The sequence below is a fragment of the Meles meles genome, chromosome 6 (assembly GCF_922984935.1).
Source record: "Meles meles chromosome 6, mMelMel3.1 paternal haplotype, whole genome shotgun sequence".
Taxonomy (NCBI): Eukaryota; Metazoa; Chordata; class Mammalia; order Carnivora; family Mustelidae; genus Meles; species Meles meles.
The window spans coordinates 111,544,799-111,561,001 of NC_060071.1; the positions used below are offsets into that span (position 1 = coordinate 111,544,799).

General features: G+C 33.5%; 1 protein-coding gene across 2 annotated transcripts in view; it reads left to right on the plus strand.

Moving 5' to 3' along the window:
* Positions 1–9,934, plus strand: part of PPM1A (protein phosphatase, Mg2+/Mn2+ dependent 1A) — a 41,335-nt gene extending 31,401 nt beyond the window's left edge. For both annotated transcript variants that reach the window (XM_046007353.1, XM_046007354.1), the window contains exons 4-6: positions 3,644–3,752; positions 5,212–5,269; positions 6,253–9,934. In XM_046007353.1, the coding sequence (XP_045863309.1) occupies positions 3,644–3,752; positions 5,212–5,269; positions 6,253–6,282 (197 nt within the window). In that variant the 3' untranslated portion in view covers positions 6,283–9,934. The remainder of the gene's footprint in view (positions 1–3,643; positions 3,753–5,211; positions 5,270–6,252) is intronic.
* Positions 9,935–16,203: the final 6,269 nt, after the last annotated feature.

Consider the following 16,203-nt stretch of genomic DNA (forward strand, 5'->3'; position numbering starts at 1 on the left):
AAACAGTTTATTTATGATGGTGATAATCTGAATACCATCTTTTTGTGTAAAGCTATGTGTATGAATTTAAGGTCTTTAGGATTTTTTTTTTAATAACTTGAAGATTACATTCTGGTTATTAGGAACTTCCATTTGCCACAGCTTTTAAAAATTTATTTAAACTGTTTACAAGGCTTCTTGACTAAGCCATAAACTTCCTCACCAAGACAACATAGACGTGAATAGAAGATACACTAGGTTTCTACTTGGCAGAAATGCAAATGCTGAATAAAAGCAAGAAATAAGTTGGGAATTTCAGGAATATATTTGTCATAATTCTGCAGATTACTTTGAGACAACTAGAAAGGTGTTTGTAACTCTCAAGTGTAATGCCTTTAAATACTTGAAAAAATATAAATGACCTTTTACGAAGCTACTGCTTTAAATGCTAAGTCTCCCCAGAGAATTCCATTTGGCTGCATATATGCAATAAGCTTGTAGATTTTGCAGTTTCTTTTAAGTAGAAAAACTTGACATGTCTATGATAGCGTTAAAATGCATTTGGGGCTCCTAATGTCATGAATTTGCACGTTGAAGATCTAATAGCATGTAAGCATTGACCTACACACTATTATATCCTGCTGTGCCTGCATTATTAAAATTAACATGCACTTTAATTTTGTTTTCTCCCTTTTTACTGTTTGATATCAATTATAATCAGTCTGCTATTAGAATCATGATTGGGTTTGACTTTCAGTACTATCTAGAGCTGCTATTTTGTTTTTATTGCTCTCCCCCACTTGGTAGTAATATATCTAGTATGTGTATGTACTGTTTAGTATTTCACTCATTGGACATACTATTCATAATGCAGTAAAATATTTAGAATGCTACCAGGTCATATCACATTGGTTCAGACTGCTGGCTAGTGGAAAAATGAAACAGTAAGAATATGTATTGGGATAAATTGGTATGTGGTTTATTGGCACTTTAAAGTAACTTGGGTTAAAAAAAAAAAGTAACTTGGGTATATGTTTTCTTATTGATTTAATGAATAAGTACTTTAGTTTTATTTACTATGAAACAGGATCACATTTTAGAATTGTAGAATTATAACTTTTCTCTTTAGTGTACACTCTTGAAGTTTTTGGTGCAGTTCTAAATAATTACTTTAGATATATAATTTTATGTTACAGTATTAAGTTTTATATTGCTTTTTATCAAGGAAGAATTGCTACCTGAACAGTTTACATCAATCTCAATATTTTTCATATATTGAAATATTATACTTGTATCATTCAATTTGAGATTATGTCACAAATCAAATTTCATATTCTTTATTGAGGTAGGTTTGATAAGACTGCAACTAGAAAATAAATACTATGTTAATTAAAATTGCTACTATATTTTAAAACGTAGAATGTAACTATTTAATTGCAAAAGTTGTTCTAAGTAAAAAATACTACATTCAGCTTCCAGAACAGGCACTGAACATTTTTTTCTTTCTTTATTTGTTTAAATACCTGGCTTCAGAATTGCTGTGACCTACTAAACCTCCTTTTATTTGCTTTGAATACTTCTGGCTTCTCTGTCCACGCCATAGAAAAGAGGAAAGCCTTTTTAGCTCTCCTATTACCTGTGCCCTTCAAAATACTTGACTCTCTAGGGTTGTGATTAAAAGACTCAGCTCATAATTTAAACTATATCACTTAAGGTTGTGGTCCATCTAAGCCAATTTAAGATTGTACTTGTACATACATACTTTTTAAATCTTTTCTGTTGACTACCCAAGCTTTAAAGTTGCTAATTTGGAGATAACTGATAGGATCCCTCAGACGTGGTGTGGAGGGGAGTAGGGAAGAGCAGAGTGTGTTTATATGTGAGTATGGGAAACATATCTTCTATACATATATTCTTTAGTAAAAGCATTCAGTCTTTTTACAGTTCTAATTAATGTATAGTCCAAGAGCAATTAAGAAATATTTCATAAAATTCATCGTTTTCCTTTTTAAAAGCAGAAGAAGCAATGCTAGTGTAGTGTTAATGGTAAGATAGTTTAAATGTGTTGTCCCGTGTGGAATAGGAGATATTAACTGTTTTTAAAGCCTTACATTAATTTTTTTAAAGAGTTTGTTTTCCTGTAAATTTCTTCACAATTAAAATACCCTAATATATATTTTAATAAAGGAGATGTAAGATACATCAAATATAGATGAATCAAGGTAATGTTTTTTAGACCTGATACTCTCATTGATTAAATTTCTCATCAGTGTTCATTTCTGTTGTGTTAGTTATCTATCCAGTAATTGTATTGGTTTAGCAGAGACTGTATGTTAAGTGTATTACAGCTTTAGATTGTGAAATTGTGCAGCTCAGGTAAACATCAAAACCCTTTATTTTTGTACAGCAGATTTCCAGCATTAGAACCATGTAGAATACTAGATGTTAAAGATTATACAATAAAGGAACTTGGCAAACCAAATCTGAGATCCTTGCTTTTTGTTCGGATTTAAGACTGTTTTTTTTTTAAAAAAAAAAAATACCAAAAAAAAAAATCATGGTAAAATTTGGCCTTAATTCCAAAAGGACAGTTTGAGCCATTTAAAGAAACATGGGTAGCAATGTCTGTCTTTTAATATGTGGCTTTAATGAGGAATTGTATTTTGAGACTTGATCGAAGGATGGAGGATCTTTATATGCATTGTAATTTTCAAAGGTATTTACAGTTTGAGAACTAGAATGATAATTTTCTTGCCCTAATGATGACAAAGAGCATTTATTTCTTAGTATAAATACTTTAAAACAGATAAACAAAACTTGAACTTTTAAATTACAAATACCTTTGTTATGATCTTGCATTTAGAAGAAATATGCTAAAACTCCAAGTAAAGACTTCTTATACTTGACAGTTTGAGAATTATTTAAGTTGGTTGTACATAATTGTTGGTGTTCTGTGGTATGAATGACAGTATGCATCTCTGTGGCAACACTGCAGATCATATCACTATACCCATTTAATAACTGGATGTTTTGAAATTAATTTTAAGTGTTATGTATCTATTTACTGTTTAAAGATATTTCAAACAAAAATTAAGCTGTGAGTGGTATTCAGTTATATAACCTAACCTGCACATGCTACTTAAGTATCACTTTGCGAATATAAACATACTTAAAAATGATTTGGTTAGTATATAATTAAAAAATTCCCATATACTTAGAGTTTTTTTTTCCATTCAAATTTTGAAATTGGTTATTTTTTTTTAAATCTGTGTAAAATTCAGGAGACATGTTTCTTTTTAGTCTAAAGAGAGGAATTGACCTCCTCAGAAGTAACTAGTTTGGCATTTTAAGAATATTCTCATTTGTATACCCATATCCTTGATCATGTAATACATTGATTTTAACATGAAAATTTTTTCACATTTTTATCCTTTTATTTTCATTCTTTGAAGTTAATCTGGAAAGTATCTCGTTTTGTTGTATCATTTTGTACATCCCTTTGTCATAAATTTTCAAAGGTCAACTTAATTTTTTTTTCTAATACCAGCTTAGAAAATCTCAGATGTGGTAAATGCCATCTTTAAAAACCTAAGTTATCTTTGTTTCAGTTTTTTTTAAATTAAATTTGGACAACACTTACAAAAAAAGTACTTCTGATCCCCAGAAATCATAAAGAAGCAGGGGGAAGGCGTCCCTGACTTAGTCCATGTGATGCGCACATTAGCAAGTGAGAACATCCCCAGCCTCCCACCAGGGGGTGAATTGGCAAGCAAGTAAGTTACATTCTGAGTACTCTTAATAATTTATCTCATAAAATGTACATAAAATGTACATAAAAATGTAAGGTGTTAATTGATCAGATATGTACTTACCTAATTTCTAAAGTGATTCAGTTACCCGTATGTTCAAAATGTTTAACCTGTGGTTCAGTGTTTTTCACTATTAATGATACATGATGCTCGTTTAGAATAGGTGTCAGAATGTCATTATGTGTAACTCATTATACCGAAGGCTGTCTTTAGTGAAGGCTTGGGTTATAGGAAAAGTAAATTAATACAGTGAAACAATTTTTGAAGCTAAATTACGCAGCACTACGAAATTCTGATTGTTGTTTTTATTGCTACTATTTTAATTTGATTTTGTCAGTCAAATTTGAGTACCCCAGGGATGAGCATCTTTCTATTCCTCCATCTAGGCCATTTTTCTACATCTCTGATTTTCCCAGTGTTTTTGGTTGTTGATTCCTGGTTGATTGGATTTTGTTAAGAGGGAAGATAGGAGGATGCATTTTTTGCCTTTTTATGTGTGCATTTCAGTTCATAGAACTGAACTAATTTTTGTCAGATATTAAGCTTTACATCTTTATAAACTAAAGTGGAGACTTTAAGAAATTTTATAATTCAAAAAAAATTTTTATAATTCAAACATTTTTACCTCTGATATCCGTATAATGGACCTACAAAGATAATATTGACAATTTCCTTGATTCCCTACTATGTTCTTTAAATGTAGCCATGTTCTTTATAATCATTTCTCTAGTAATTGTTAAAATTCCTATTTGAAGGTTTTATTTCTTGGAAACCTTTTCATCAGTATGACTTTCTGTGAAATGACTGTCTATGAAATTGCTTCAAATCTATTCTGGAAGTAGGGGAGGCTATAACTTACAAATACCACTACAGATTGTTTTAATAAAATGTTATTCAGAATGTCCTAGACTTGGCAGGGAAATGTCATATTTGACATTTTAGCTTTAATAGAGTTTTTTAAAGGGGGCATTACAAAAAAACAAATTTAAGTGTAAACTTTATCTAAATTATTTTACCACAGCAGATCTTGAAATAAACTTCTACTTCAAAACTAACGTTCAGTTCTTAAGAAGAATATAGATTAGTATTAGATCTTAAAACTGCATCGTCATTGCTGACTCATAACCACATAAGCCAGTTCAAATGAAGTAGACCATATATAGATTGATTTTTTTTTTTTTAACCATGACTTTTAGTCTTCTGTTAATTCTGTTAAACCTCTCGTTTAACACTGGGTCTCAAATACCTTATAATAATTTATTATATATAATAAAGTGAGGATACCTGTTGTGACAGTAAGAAACAGAATTAAAATAATTCTAAGTATAAGATGATCTTTGACATTTTAATGAGGACCTAACTTTGAATTCTTAAAGTTCTGTGTTCTAAAGAATTAACTTTCTGCATTTTTTTTTAAATTTAGGCGGAATGTAATTGAAGCCGTTTACAATAGACTGAATCCTTACAAAAATGATGACACTGTAAGTAACATTTTGGCTCCGTCTGCTTTCCCTTCCCCTCCACTCTAAATACATATCCTGCCTACCAGTTTCTGCAGAGCTGTTCACTATACCCATTCTCTTACACACACCCCTGATCGATTGCTCTGAGCTCTGGCTGCACCACACTTCTAGTGACTGGGGACATAATCATGGTGAATGGCCACCTCTCTCAGAAAAGAAGAAAGTCCTTTTGAATTCTTCTTGTTTCTTGAAGCCTCTATAAGCAATCAGCTTCAGAAGGTTTGCCTCCACGAAGTGACTTTTTTGAAGGTGGAAATGATACCTCTGCTCAGAATCTTGAATTATTCTGAGTTTTATAAACAGCCGCAGTGGAACTTCAGAATGCTCAGCTCCACTACGTAGTTTTTATGTTTGGAAATACTTTCAGAACCCTGAAACGCATACTTCATTTAAATGCTGAAGTAGAGAACTCTACTATAAAAAGACATTAGAATGTCCTATTCTCCAGTTAAGTTTCCGGGTTAGAATTCGGTTGTAGTGTGGTGTTTACAGAGAACAGTGCTAACTTACCATCATTTGGGCACAGCTCTGAGATAGAAATGGCATTATGACACCTCCTCAAATCTCATATTACTTGAAGCCTTAATGTCTTATGTAGTAAAAGTTTATAAAGTAGTGTTCTGGAGGTAAATTGGGTTTTAATTGAAGAAAATAAATTTTTTTTTAGTAATTATACTGGTTTAGAAATACATTTGGTCAACCTCATGGTAAAATTGTATTTAAAATATTTTATTCCAAAACAAAACAAAGGGCTAACGGTTTTTTGAGCAGATTGAATACTGATATTTCATATACCCAGACACACATACTTTAAAAGCACTTGCAGTCTAAATGTGAACTTTACAAAAGTTTACCTTTCTGCATTATCCGGAAAGTAATGTATTTTGGCACCTTTCAGCTTTAATGTAGTTCCTTGTTCTGCTCTGTTTCCTTTTATAAAGGACTCTACGTCAACTGATGACATGTGGTAAAACTGCTCATTTAGCCATGGAGTTTACCTTCACCTCCAAAGGAGAGTACAGCTCAACTTCCCTGAACCTTTTAAACATCCATCCTCAACTTTAAAGAAGGACGTATGACGTGGGTGAGAATGGACCACACCGGAGAACTCAGCAGTACAACAGCTAGCCCAGGACTGATTTTTTTTTTTTTTTTTTTTTTTTGTAAATTTGAGACTTATGTAAACGTGATTTCAAACCATAATTCATGTTGTAAATCAGACTCCAGCAATTTTTGTTGTATGATTTTGTTTTTTGTAAAGTGTAATTGTCCTTGTACAAAATGCTCATATTTAATTATGAACTGCTTTAAATCACTATCAAAGTTGCAAAAAATGTTTGGCTTGTTGTGTGATGCAACAGATACGTAGTCCTTTCAAGTCATGTTGTGTTTGGACTTGGGGTCGGGACAGGGAGAGCAGCAGCCATGTCAGCTAGATGCTCAAATGTGCACACGATTATGGAGAAGAATTCCAAAATCCTACAAAGCCGGACATCCAGGGTGTTAACTGAAAACTGTCTTGGCAGTGGGGTTGGCACTGTTGATAAGCTGGTCCCTTCATTTTACTGTCTTCTAGGTTGTTCTCGCCTTGTTGCCAGGAGTATTGCAGGTAATACAGTATATTCATAAGAATATCAATCTTGGGGCTAAAATGCCTTGATTCTTTGCACCTCTTTTAAAAGTCCTTACGTTGAATTACTAATTGATAAGCAGCAGCTTCCTACACCTCGTAGGAGACTGCCACGTTTTTGCTATCATGATTGGCTGGGCCTGCTGCTGTTCCTAGTAAGGTATTCTGAATTCCATTTATCAATAAAGCTTGATTTAACAAACAAGAAATTTAATCATGTATGTGTAATTCCTCCTTTACCCCGCCCTTTTAAAACACCATGCCATTGTAAATGAGAAGTTTCTCATGGGGAAAGATGTTAGTCTCTTTTAATTGGGAAATAACTGTTACTCAAGGCACGGATGGAACTGTTTCCCTTCCGTTACAAAGACTACAAGATTTAAATCTGTGGTTGTTTCTTAATGTGTTTTTTAATGGATTTCTTTCTGGCTGCTTATTTTTCGTTAAGATGTGGATCAGCTTGAATTTGCCTACTGTTTAATTAAAATAATTGTCAGAGCTTGACAATCTAACACTCTGTAGTGGGGGTGTGTGTAGGGGTGTGTGTGTGTGTGTGTGTGTGTGTGAGTGTGTTTGCCTGTGATTCTTAACTGGCCCGTCTTTAGAATCCAAGTAGTTAAGATGTATTTGTGATTTGAAATATAGCATGTTGCTAATATTTAGCTGTTGGCCTTTAAAAATAACTTTCAAAGCTTAAAGAATTGTAGATATAAAAATAACCTAATTTAATTTAGGCTTAAATTCCTCTGATTAAGCATGTGAAAGTAAGTTTTTAAATCTGTCACACAGAAAAGACTACTGTTTTGTGCCCTTCTGTATTTTTGTCTGTCTAGGTTGGATATTGTATTTATTGCCGTGTAATTTAATCATTCAGTAGGCAGATTCTCCACTAGAAAACTATTAACATGTAAGATTACAGTACAATATTGAACACAAAATTGAAACTGTGTATAAAAGGTAGTATAATCAGTTTTGTTATATTTGGTTTTTTTCCCTAACTTGGAAATATACATACTTGTATATATAGCCTTAAAACTAATGTAAAGTTAGGGGAGTAGTGAGCAAGGTAATGTGAAATGTCTCAGATTTAAGTAGTTACATACCAGCAAAACCTTTCCATTATCCCTCTTATTTGTGAGGCGATTCAATGTAATTTAATTGTATTTAATTTATAACTCAATCCAGCATGAATGAAGAAAAACACATACTATTTATCTTTAGAAATTCGTAACAGTTGGAATTATAGAACCAGTTCCAAACTTACAAATAAATGCTCAGTGTCTAAATCTGTGGTAAAGTGCGAAGTATGAGATGTTCTGTTACGGCTTGGGAGGCCACCTCCGTGTGCCGCCAGTGGATCGCAGTGCTGCTGCTGGTGGAGAGTGATTCCTAGACCTACTAGCGCTGACAACTAAATTCCTAGTGTAAGAAGCCAGCTCCGTAGTATTTAAAGTAGACTGAGTTTTTTAGTTCTAGAAATTTCAAAACCGTGAATTAGCTTTTGAGATGCAAAATTGTAAGTCACGAGTATAAAAATATGTGATGGAAAGCTATATTTCAAACCATAACAGCATATTTAGAGTTGTTTTTTTATTTGGGAGTTTTTAAATAGAGAGGAGGTTAAGATATTCCTTGTTAAAGTTAATAGTACTGAGCTGAAGCTTGGAAGTGAGAGAAAACTATGAAGTGTTCTCTGAGAAGACTAAATCTTTTCCACATGAGTCAGCATTGCCATACTATATATAATTTTTCATTGTAAAAAAGGAAGTGTACATTATAATTGCAGACTGTGTGTGTTCTTGATTCTTGGGGGTAAGGGGGGGGGTGGGAACCAACCACACTTTTAAAAAGGCACTTTGGCACCTCTGTTGTGCACTTCATCTTTGTACCACTTAAGTTCTTGCCCTCCCAACCCCCTTTTGTGTGCTAATTAGCATCTCAGGGCAATGCCTCAAAAGTTTTTGATATGTTGTATGTTATTTCCTTTGGAGGGTGAAAGTTCTTGTATGATAATATACCATTCAAAATGTACTTTCGTTTAAGTGTTTTCATAGGATGAACTCAATTTGCTGCTTTTAATAGGAAATTCATTTTGTGTAGCAGACTCGTTACCCTAACATTAAAAAATTTCACTGATCTCTTATTATTTTAGCAAAGTAAACTCTCTTAATTTCCACTTTCTTCAGGAATATACTTTTACAGATAACAGAAGCAGTTCTCAGTATTAGCATTAACTTTCAAAAAATCCTAGTGGTATTTTTCTTATTTAGCTTTAGAACTATTTCAAACATTTTTTATTACAATGCTTGCTTCTAAAGTACTATGCAATTGGTGTACTGCTCCAGCCACTTATTTTTTTTAACCACATTAAGAAATCAATGTATGTACAATGTATTACATACATCAAGTATGTAATTCAAATAATCCGAATTATACCAACACTTTTAGTGACCATCCATTTGGCCACATATTGGTTCCGCTAGTCCAGCTTTTCCACAAGATGTATTGAGTGTTATCTGTAAAACATTGTTCTAGGCCAAGTATCTTGGAACTATAAAGACATGAAGAGGTCCTTGCCCTCAAGGAGTTTACATTTGAGTACAGTTTATAATGTAATGTATGTTAATATTGTAACTGAATCACACATCCAAAAAAATAGCTACAGCCCTCCTACTCTCTGCCAGCTAATTTTCCTCAATCAGGCAGGCCTCTGCCCTAACCAGCTCATTTGTACTTCCATTATTCACTTGAAAACTTTTCCGTTATTTTCTTCAAACAAAATTAGAAATCTCATTCAGAAGAAAATTTTGGTTAGCATAGTAATAAAGTTGGACGGAGGAGGCTCAATTCTGTTCATTATGCTTGACTACCTTCAACAAATGGCCTTTATTCCTCCTGCTGACAGCAGTCAGAGAAATAGGTCATGGAGTTCTTAGAATTCTCCAACCCAGGAAATACTGGTGGAGTTTGAGTTTAAGGCATTTAAAAGAAAATATATATATATATAGCTAAATTTATCTTATTTAAGGAAAAATTGTTTTTTGAAAACACTGCCAGTGTTAATAACTAGTTTTAGCCAAATGATTACTGTGTGTTTTTTTTATAAATAATTTCACTACCCATCTTTATTGAAGAAATTCATATGGGAATTCAGTGTGTGATTTCTGAAAGAACTGACAAAATTGGTTACAGGTTTTCTCTTTTTTTTTTCATTTTGAATTTCATGGTGTATACTTCTAATTCATAAAGTTTGAATTAGAGGTGTAAGCCTATGATGTTTTGTTATTTGTACAGTATTATGTTAGGATTTGGTAGTAGAAAATATGTAAATATTCCAGGACATAAATGTTCCTCTTTTGAGGCTTTTCTTTGAAGGAATCTTAAAGAGTTTCATACTTTGCTTGCAGATATTGCTGGTGAGATGACCATTTTGTAATTGAGTGTAATTGAGTCTTACTAGTTTTTCTTTTAGTCATAGGACGACTTCTCTATAGTTTAAAACTTTAGAAGCCTAATTTTACTTTATTTCTTTCAATAATGTGCCATGAGTTTTGGATTGTATTTTAAGTTATACATTACTTTAGAATATGCTTGAAATATTTAAGAATACATTTTCTAAGTGTTGGGACTAAAATACTGTATTATTTTGTTGGTCAGAATAATAAGTCTCAAGTGTTATTACTGATAATCAGAATGCCATACAGAAGTGAAGAGAGCCATTTGGTTCCACTTTGTTGTCAAATGAACATTTCTACTTCTGTTCACCTTTACATAGACTCTTTCCCTTTTACCTGCTTTTTATGTTAACCTACGGGCCTCTGCTCTTAAATTTTCCTGATTATATTACCAGCGTGTAGGAAGGCACCGACTAGAAAAACTTAGATATATTTAAACAGAAGTTGACAACCTATTAGATGGGGGAAAATATTGCTTGAATTGATAAACAAAAAGTGGCTTTTTTTCCCCCCTCACCTAGCACGAAATGTTGCTTGATTTCCTCTGCTACCCTCCTGGTGATGGTTCTGTCTCTTTCTCTCACTCTCTTTAAGCAGGCCAATTCCATTTTCTTGGGTGCATTACCTCACCAAGGCCAATAGACACTATATAAAAGTGAGCCAAAAATAAGAAAATTTGGGAGATGGAGGAGTGGGGAGATCCCAGTGAGGAAGACACAGAAGATTACTCTTAATTATTTTAAAAGCCATTGGAAGGTCTTCTGGAGCCTAGCTGTATATTATTAAGAGCTGTTGCATCACATAAACCAGCAAGAACCAACCTTTGCTTCTTCAGATCATTTGATTTTTCCAGCAAGGGAGATAATGGTAAAAATTACTGCTGCTTCAACTTAACCAAGAAAAATAAATGCAATGTTTATTCACCACAAAACCCTATCTTTTTGTTCTTTAATTGCTCCAAAACTCTGTTTTCTGTTAGCTTTCTTATTGAAGTAAATGTTTAGAAAAGTTTAATGTTTTCCTCTCTTTGCCTTCCCCCCTTCCCCCCTTTTCCTTCTGATCCAGTAAAGGACATTTAGTAACATTTGTGTTTGTATGGTACTATCTGAAGTAAGATTTGTATAGGGGATAGGGTAGCTGCAGAACAAAATTACTAATAATTAGGTACAGTGGTGGGTACAAACTCATTTTAGCAGTGGTTCTTAACTTTTTTTGTTTGTTTGTTTCCTAACTTTTTAGATTTCCAGGCCCTTTGAAATTGATGAATCCTAGGAACTTCCTTACCCAGGAAAATTCACATAATGTACATTACTTCCCCCAAAGTTGACAATATTGCAGCGTTTCATCAGCCTTTTTCCTGCAAAGCCCATAAAAATTTCGAGGGTATCAAAATAATTTGAATCTATTTTAAGAAAGTGTTTCACTTTTTAAAAGATGGAAGAGGTAAATGGGAGCCTAGTCTAGAGCTGGATACAAAAATACCGTTTTTAAAGATGATATTTTGGGGGAGAGTGAGTGATTAAAGGTGAATAAAATAGAGTACTTAGACTAGTTTTAGAGGATAACATCACTCTAAGTTTGCCACTTGAATCTCAACAGAAAAGAGATAAAAAATGGAAATTTGTTGGTAATGTTTCTGACCTGTGTCATACAAATAAAGTATATTCACAACACATTTAACTGTCAGATCTCACTCAGGTTTTGAGCTCCCTTGTTTTAGAGTTCATTAAATGTTGATCACTTCAATCATAAGATAGGATGTAAGATACAGCCATTAATGTACAGAATTAATGGGATTTCTACTAAAATATAACCACCATGAAAAAATTCATTAGGTTTGTTGCATTTGTTGCCAAAATTGGATGTTCAGTTACAGCTTACTTAATTCCCATTTGTGGGAATTTTGAAACACAAACCATTGTCTTACTTGGTTAGCCATCGATTAAGGCAACAGCATATACCTTCAGGAAAGTATCTTGTTTGTAATAATACGCCAAACAGTAGTTGGTTTTACTGTTGAACTGGTTTATTTCACTTAATTTGTATAAATGTTACGAGTGGAGAGATCATGTACATGTTAAAGCATGTTGCATTATATATATATATACACATATATATTTGTTTTTTAAATCTATAAGTGTAAAACTAATACAACTGCAGAAATATTTTTCCTAAACAGTGTATAACAAAATTCTCCACAGTTAACTCACCCACTGTTTGCCGTTGATGTGATCCAAACTTCTAAAGAAATTCCATAAATGTATATTTTGTATTATGTACCATTTTCCTGGTCCAAAGAAAACATGTGGATTCAGTTCTAACTTTAAGAATGTACTTTCTGTTTTTAAGTCTGTTGAAGAAATTGCATTCAGCCTGTGAATGATTGCAGATTGTATGTGAGATGAAAAGTAGAAATAATTTCTAGTTTGCAAAACTGGTGCCACTAAATAAACAGGCAATTGCATAACATGTGTGTGTGTGTTGGTGATTGTTTGATACTGCAGGCAGCATTTGTGTTCTGCCTAGAAACGGAATTTTGAAGTTAGGAGGATACCTTAGGAGAATTTTTGTTCAGTTTGGTTTATTGGCTAAACAAGATAGAACTGATGGTCGTAATTTGAACTAGACTTGTCCCTTCTTGATTCTAGGAAGAATTACTGAAAGCAAGTCAGTTGCAATTCCAGAAACAAAGAAGCCAGAAGTCGTTCCTCTTCGGCAAGAACATTTCCATTTGTCTTCTTATGATAAAGATTTCTTACTCCTTTGGAGAATTGGGAATTGGGAGCGGTCTCAAACTTAACCATTTAATGTCCCTGGTGTAGTGCTCACTTCATAGTGGGGTGTGTGGGTGTGTCTGAGCGTGTGTGTGATACTGCTTCTGCTAATTCTAATGTTTTGTTGTATTACCTGTGTTCATGTCTGAAAGTGTGACTTATTTTGTAGGCGTGCATAATTTAATTAGAGGGATTTTAAAGTACATTGAATTGGTGATTTAAGTGAAGTTCTATGAACTCAGAAGCCAATTTTTGTTATAAAATGTGTAATGAAAACATTGATGAAAGGTAACAAGTCTTGGAAATAAGGTTGAGGCAAATAAGAATTTATTTGGCTTACATGTAACTAATGCCTGTTTACCTGTCAAAGTGTAGTTTTGTATCTTGGAGAACTGTTTTTGTTTTTTGTAATTATTCTTTTAAACATTGAAAGTAGGTTTTTTATTTTTAATTAAAAATGGTTTATTTCAATTATTTTTTCCCTTTAAGTGATTACTTACCAAGAAACTAATGTTGGGGTACTCTTCCCTTGTTATCACTTCATTGCTTATCACATATTGCTTAGACTGAAATTCCCATAAATTTTTATTCTAGTTGAAAATCTATTCTTAATTGAAGTACCCCAGAAAAATTTAGTTTGCTTGCCATCCATAGGATTTCATTTACTTGCCACAAAACCACCCATTTACCAGAGATAGGGAAGGGAGTTGTGCTCCCCTGCTGCCTGTTGTCTAAATGAGATTCATAGTAATTTCTCAGATACCTTATAAAAGGTGATGCAGAGTATCTAAAAAGCTTCTTTAAAGACAATGTTTCATGGTAATAGTTATACCATTACCTAGATAGTAGATTAGCTAAACATACTGCATATGTGTCCTCCTCTGCTTACAGTTTAGGTACTGGCTTGGGTCTCCCGGACCGAGGTACTTTGTGGCTTTCCTTATAGGTACAAAGAGTTTTTCCAGATGTTAATTTGAACTAGTGAAATTTCTAATTGAAATTTCTTTTTTTTTATTTTTTAAAGATTTTACTTATTTTTTTAGAGAGAGAGAGTGAGTGAGTGAGAGTGGAGGGAGCAGAGGGAGAGAGACAAGCAGACTCCATGCTGAGCACAGAGCCCCGACACAAGGGGCTCAATCCCACAGCCCTGAGATCATGACCTGAGCCGAAATCAAGAGCTGGACGATTAACCAGCTGAGCCACCCGGGCGTCCCTCTAATTGAAACTTCTGATTTCAAGTTTCTCATTTGACCGTTTTTGATCTACAAAAATGGCAGTTTTATTTGGTTCAATTTCATAGTTTCTGAGGCTAGTTCTTGAATGATCAGATTGCAAGTCAGTACCTCTCTTGTTATTTTAGTTTAATCGTGTCTTAGAATGGACCCCTAGAACTGGAGGACAGGTTTAAAGAAAAATCATACATATAGGAAATTTGCATATATGAAGCTTGATACATATAGACAACACCAACTTTATAATTCCTACTTTGAAATTAAAGATACGTTTTTATTTTAAATTAGTTACTCTCTGTCATTTCAGCTTCATAAAGCCCCTCGAGATGCTCTAGCATTAGATCAACTTGTTTGGACATCGGTACGGGAAATGTTATTCCAGCAGCCGACCCAGAAAGGAAATAATATTGCTTAAATGTTAATGTTGAATTATAATGTAACATAAAAAAAGGTGGGAAAATGATTTTTAAGATTTGAATGACACCAAAGTGAGGTGAGTGGAGAGTTCCTTTCAAACACTAAGGGTTTTGAGATTTATGGATCCAACTCAGTCTGACTGAGGCATCGCTGAGGTCTTTGAAAATTATTCTTTTAAGTAGTCTCTTATAGATGGAGGAGGGCTCTACCTAGGTGACAGTCAAATTCTGACTTTGATTGTAGCCATGCTGTCCTTTCCTCGAGATCCTTTTTGTATTGTATTTTGCTATTTGTGTTTGTTTTGCTGTCAACTCAAATTGTTTAGTGTTTAAAAAATCAAAGGTTTGCCAGAAGAGTTTGTGGCTGTTGTAGGTCCAATGGGTTCTATGCGCACCTCGCATTAGCACACTGGAACCATTCTAAGGATTGTCTTTTAAATTTTCAGTATAAAGGTCTTCAGTGTATATTTGATTCTATTTAATGAAGAAAACAACGATTCACTATATATCATGATAAGAGCAGAGCTTTTTTCAGTTATTTTAGCCATTGATCTTTTAACTGCTTACTAACGAAACTGATTTTAACTAAAAGTCTCCAAAACATTCCCAACAAAACAACTATAATGTTCGAATGATTTGATGTAGTAGAAGCACATAAGAAGTGACTTTTTAACCTGCTATTCAGTCTTCATGTAGCTGATGTAAATTCAACTTTTATAACTGTCCACTTTTCTTGATGTATTTTAACAGACTTTGCCGCAATCATCCTTAACAAAATGAAAAGACAGAGGTGTTAGTATTTAATAGGGGCAACAAAATGGCTTATGTGCCTAGATCCCAGAAAGGAAGCTTTGCTTGGTGTCCTTCCTTAGTATTTACTTTTATGTCTGAAATCGGAATGCTTGCCTTGTTTTTTCCCTTGGTTTTGTTTTAAATGTGTAAGTTACTAGACTACATTCGCTTTAGGACTTAAGTAATTTTTTTTTTTTTTTTTTTTTTTTTAAGTCTGGGGGTGTTGAATTCTCTGTCTTCTCCTATCCTAAGGGTTTGCATTGTGCTCTGTCCTGATTTCCTCAATATTTCTAGGTTGGACTTTTTAATGACAATATGGTTCTAAGGGTGTTACACAGGCATATTTAAATAAGCTTGTTCAAGGTCAACTCCAAGTGCCTGTCACTAGTGTTACTGTTTCAACTTGACCTTCAGAGAGGTTTGCTGCTTCATGAACAGATGAATTTGGCATATGACAGAACTACAATGTCAGTAAAACTTCATCTCAGGAGGAGCAGGGCTCCAAGAAGGAAACTTCCTGGAGGGCAAGTCTCCATGATTTGAAATGAGAAGGCAGTAGCAGTTTTTGAAGATCATGTAGTTGGTTCTTTAAA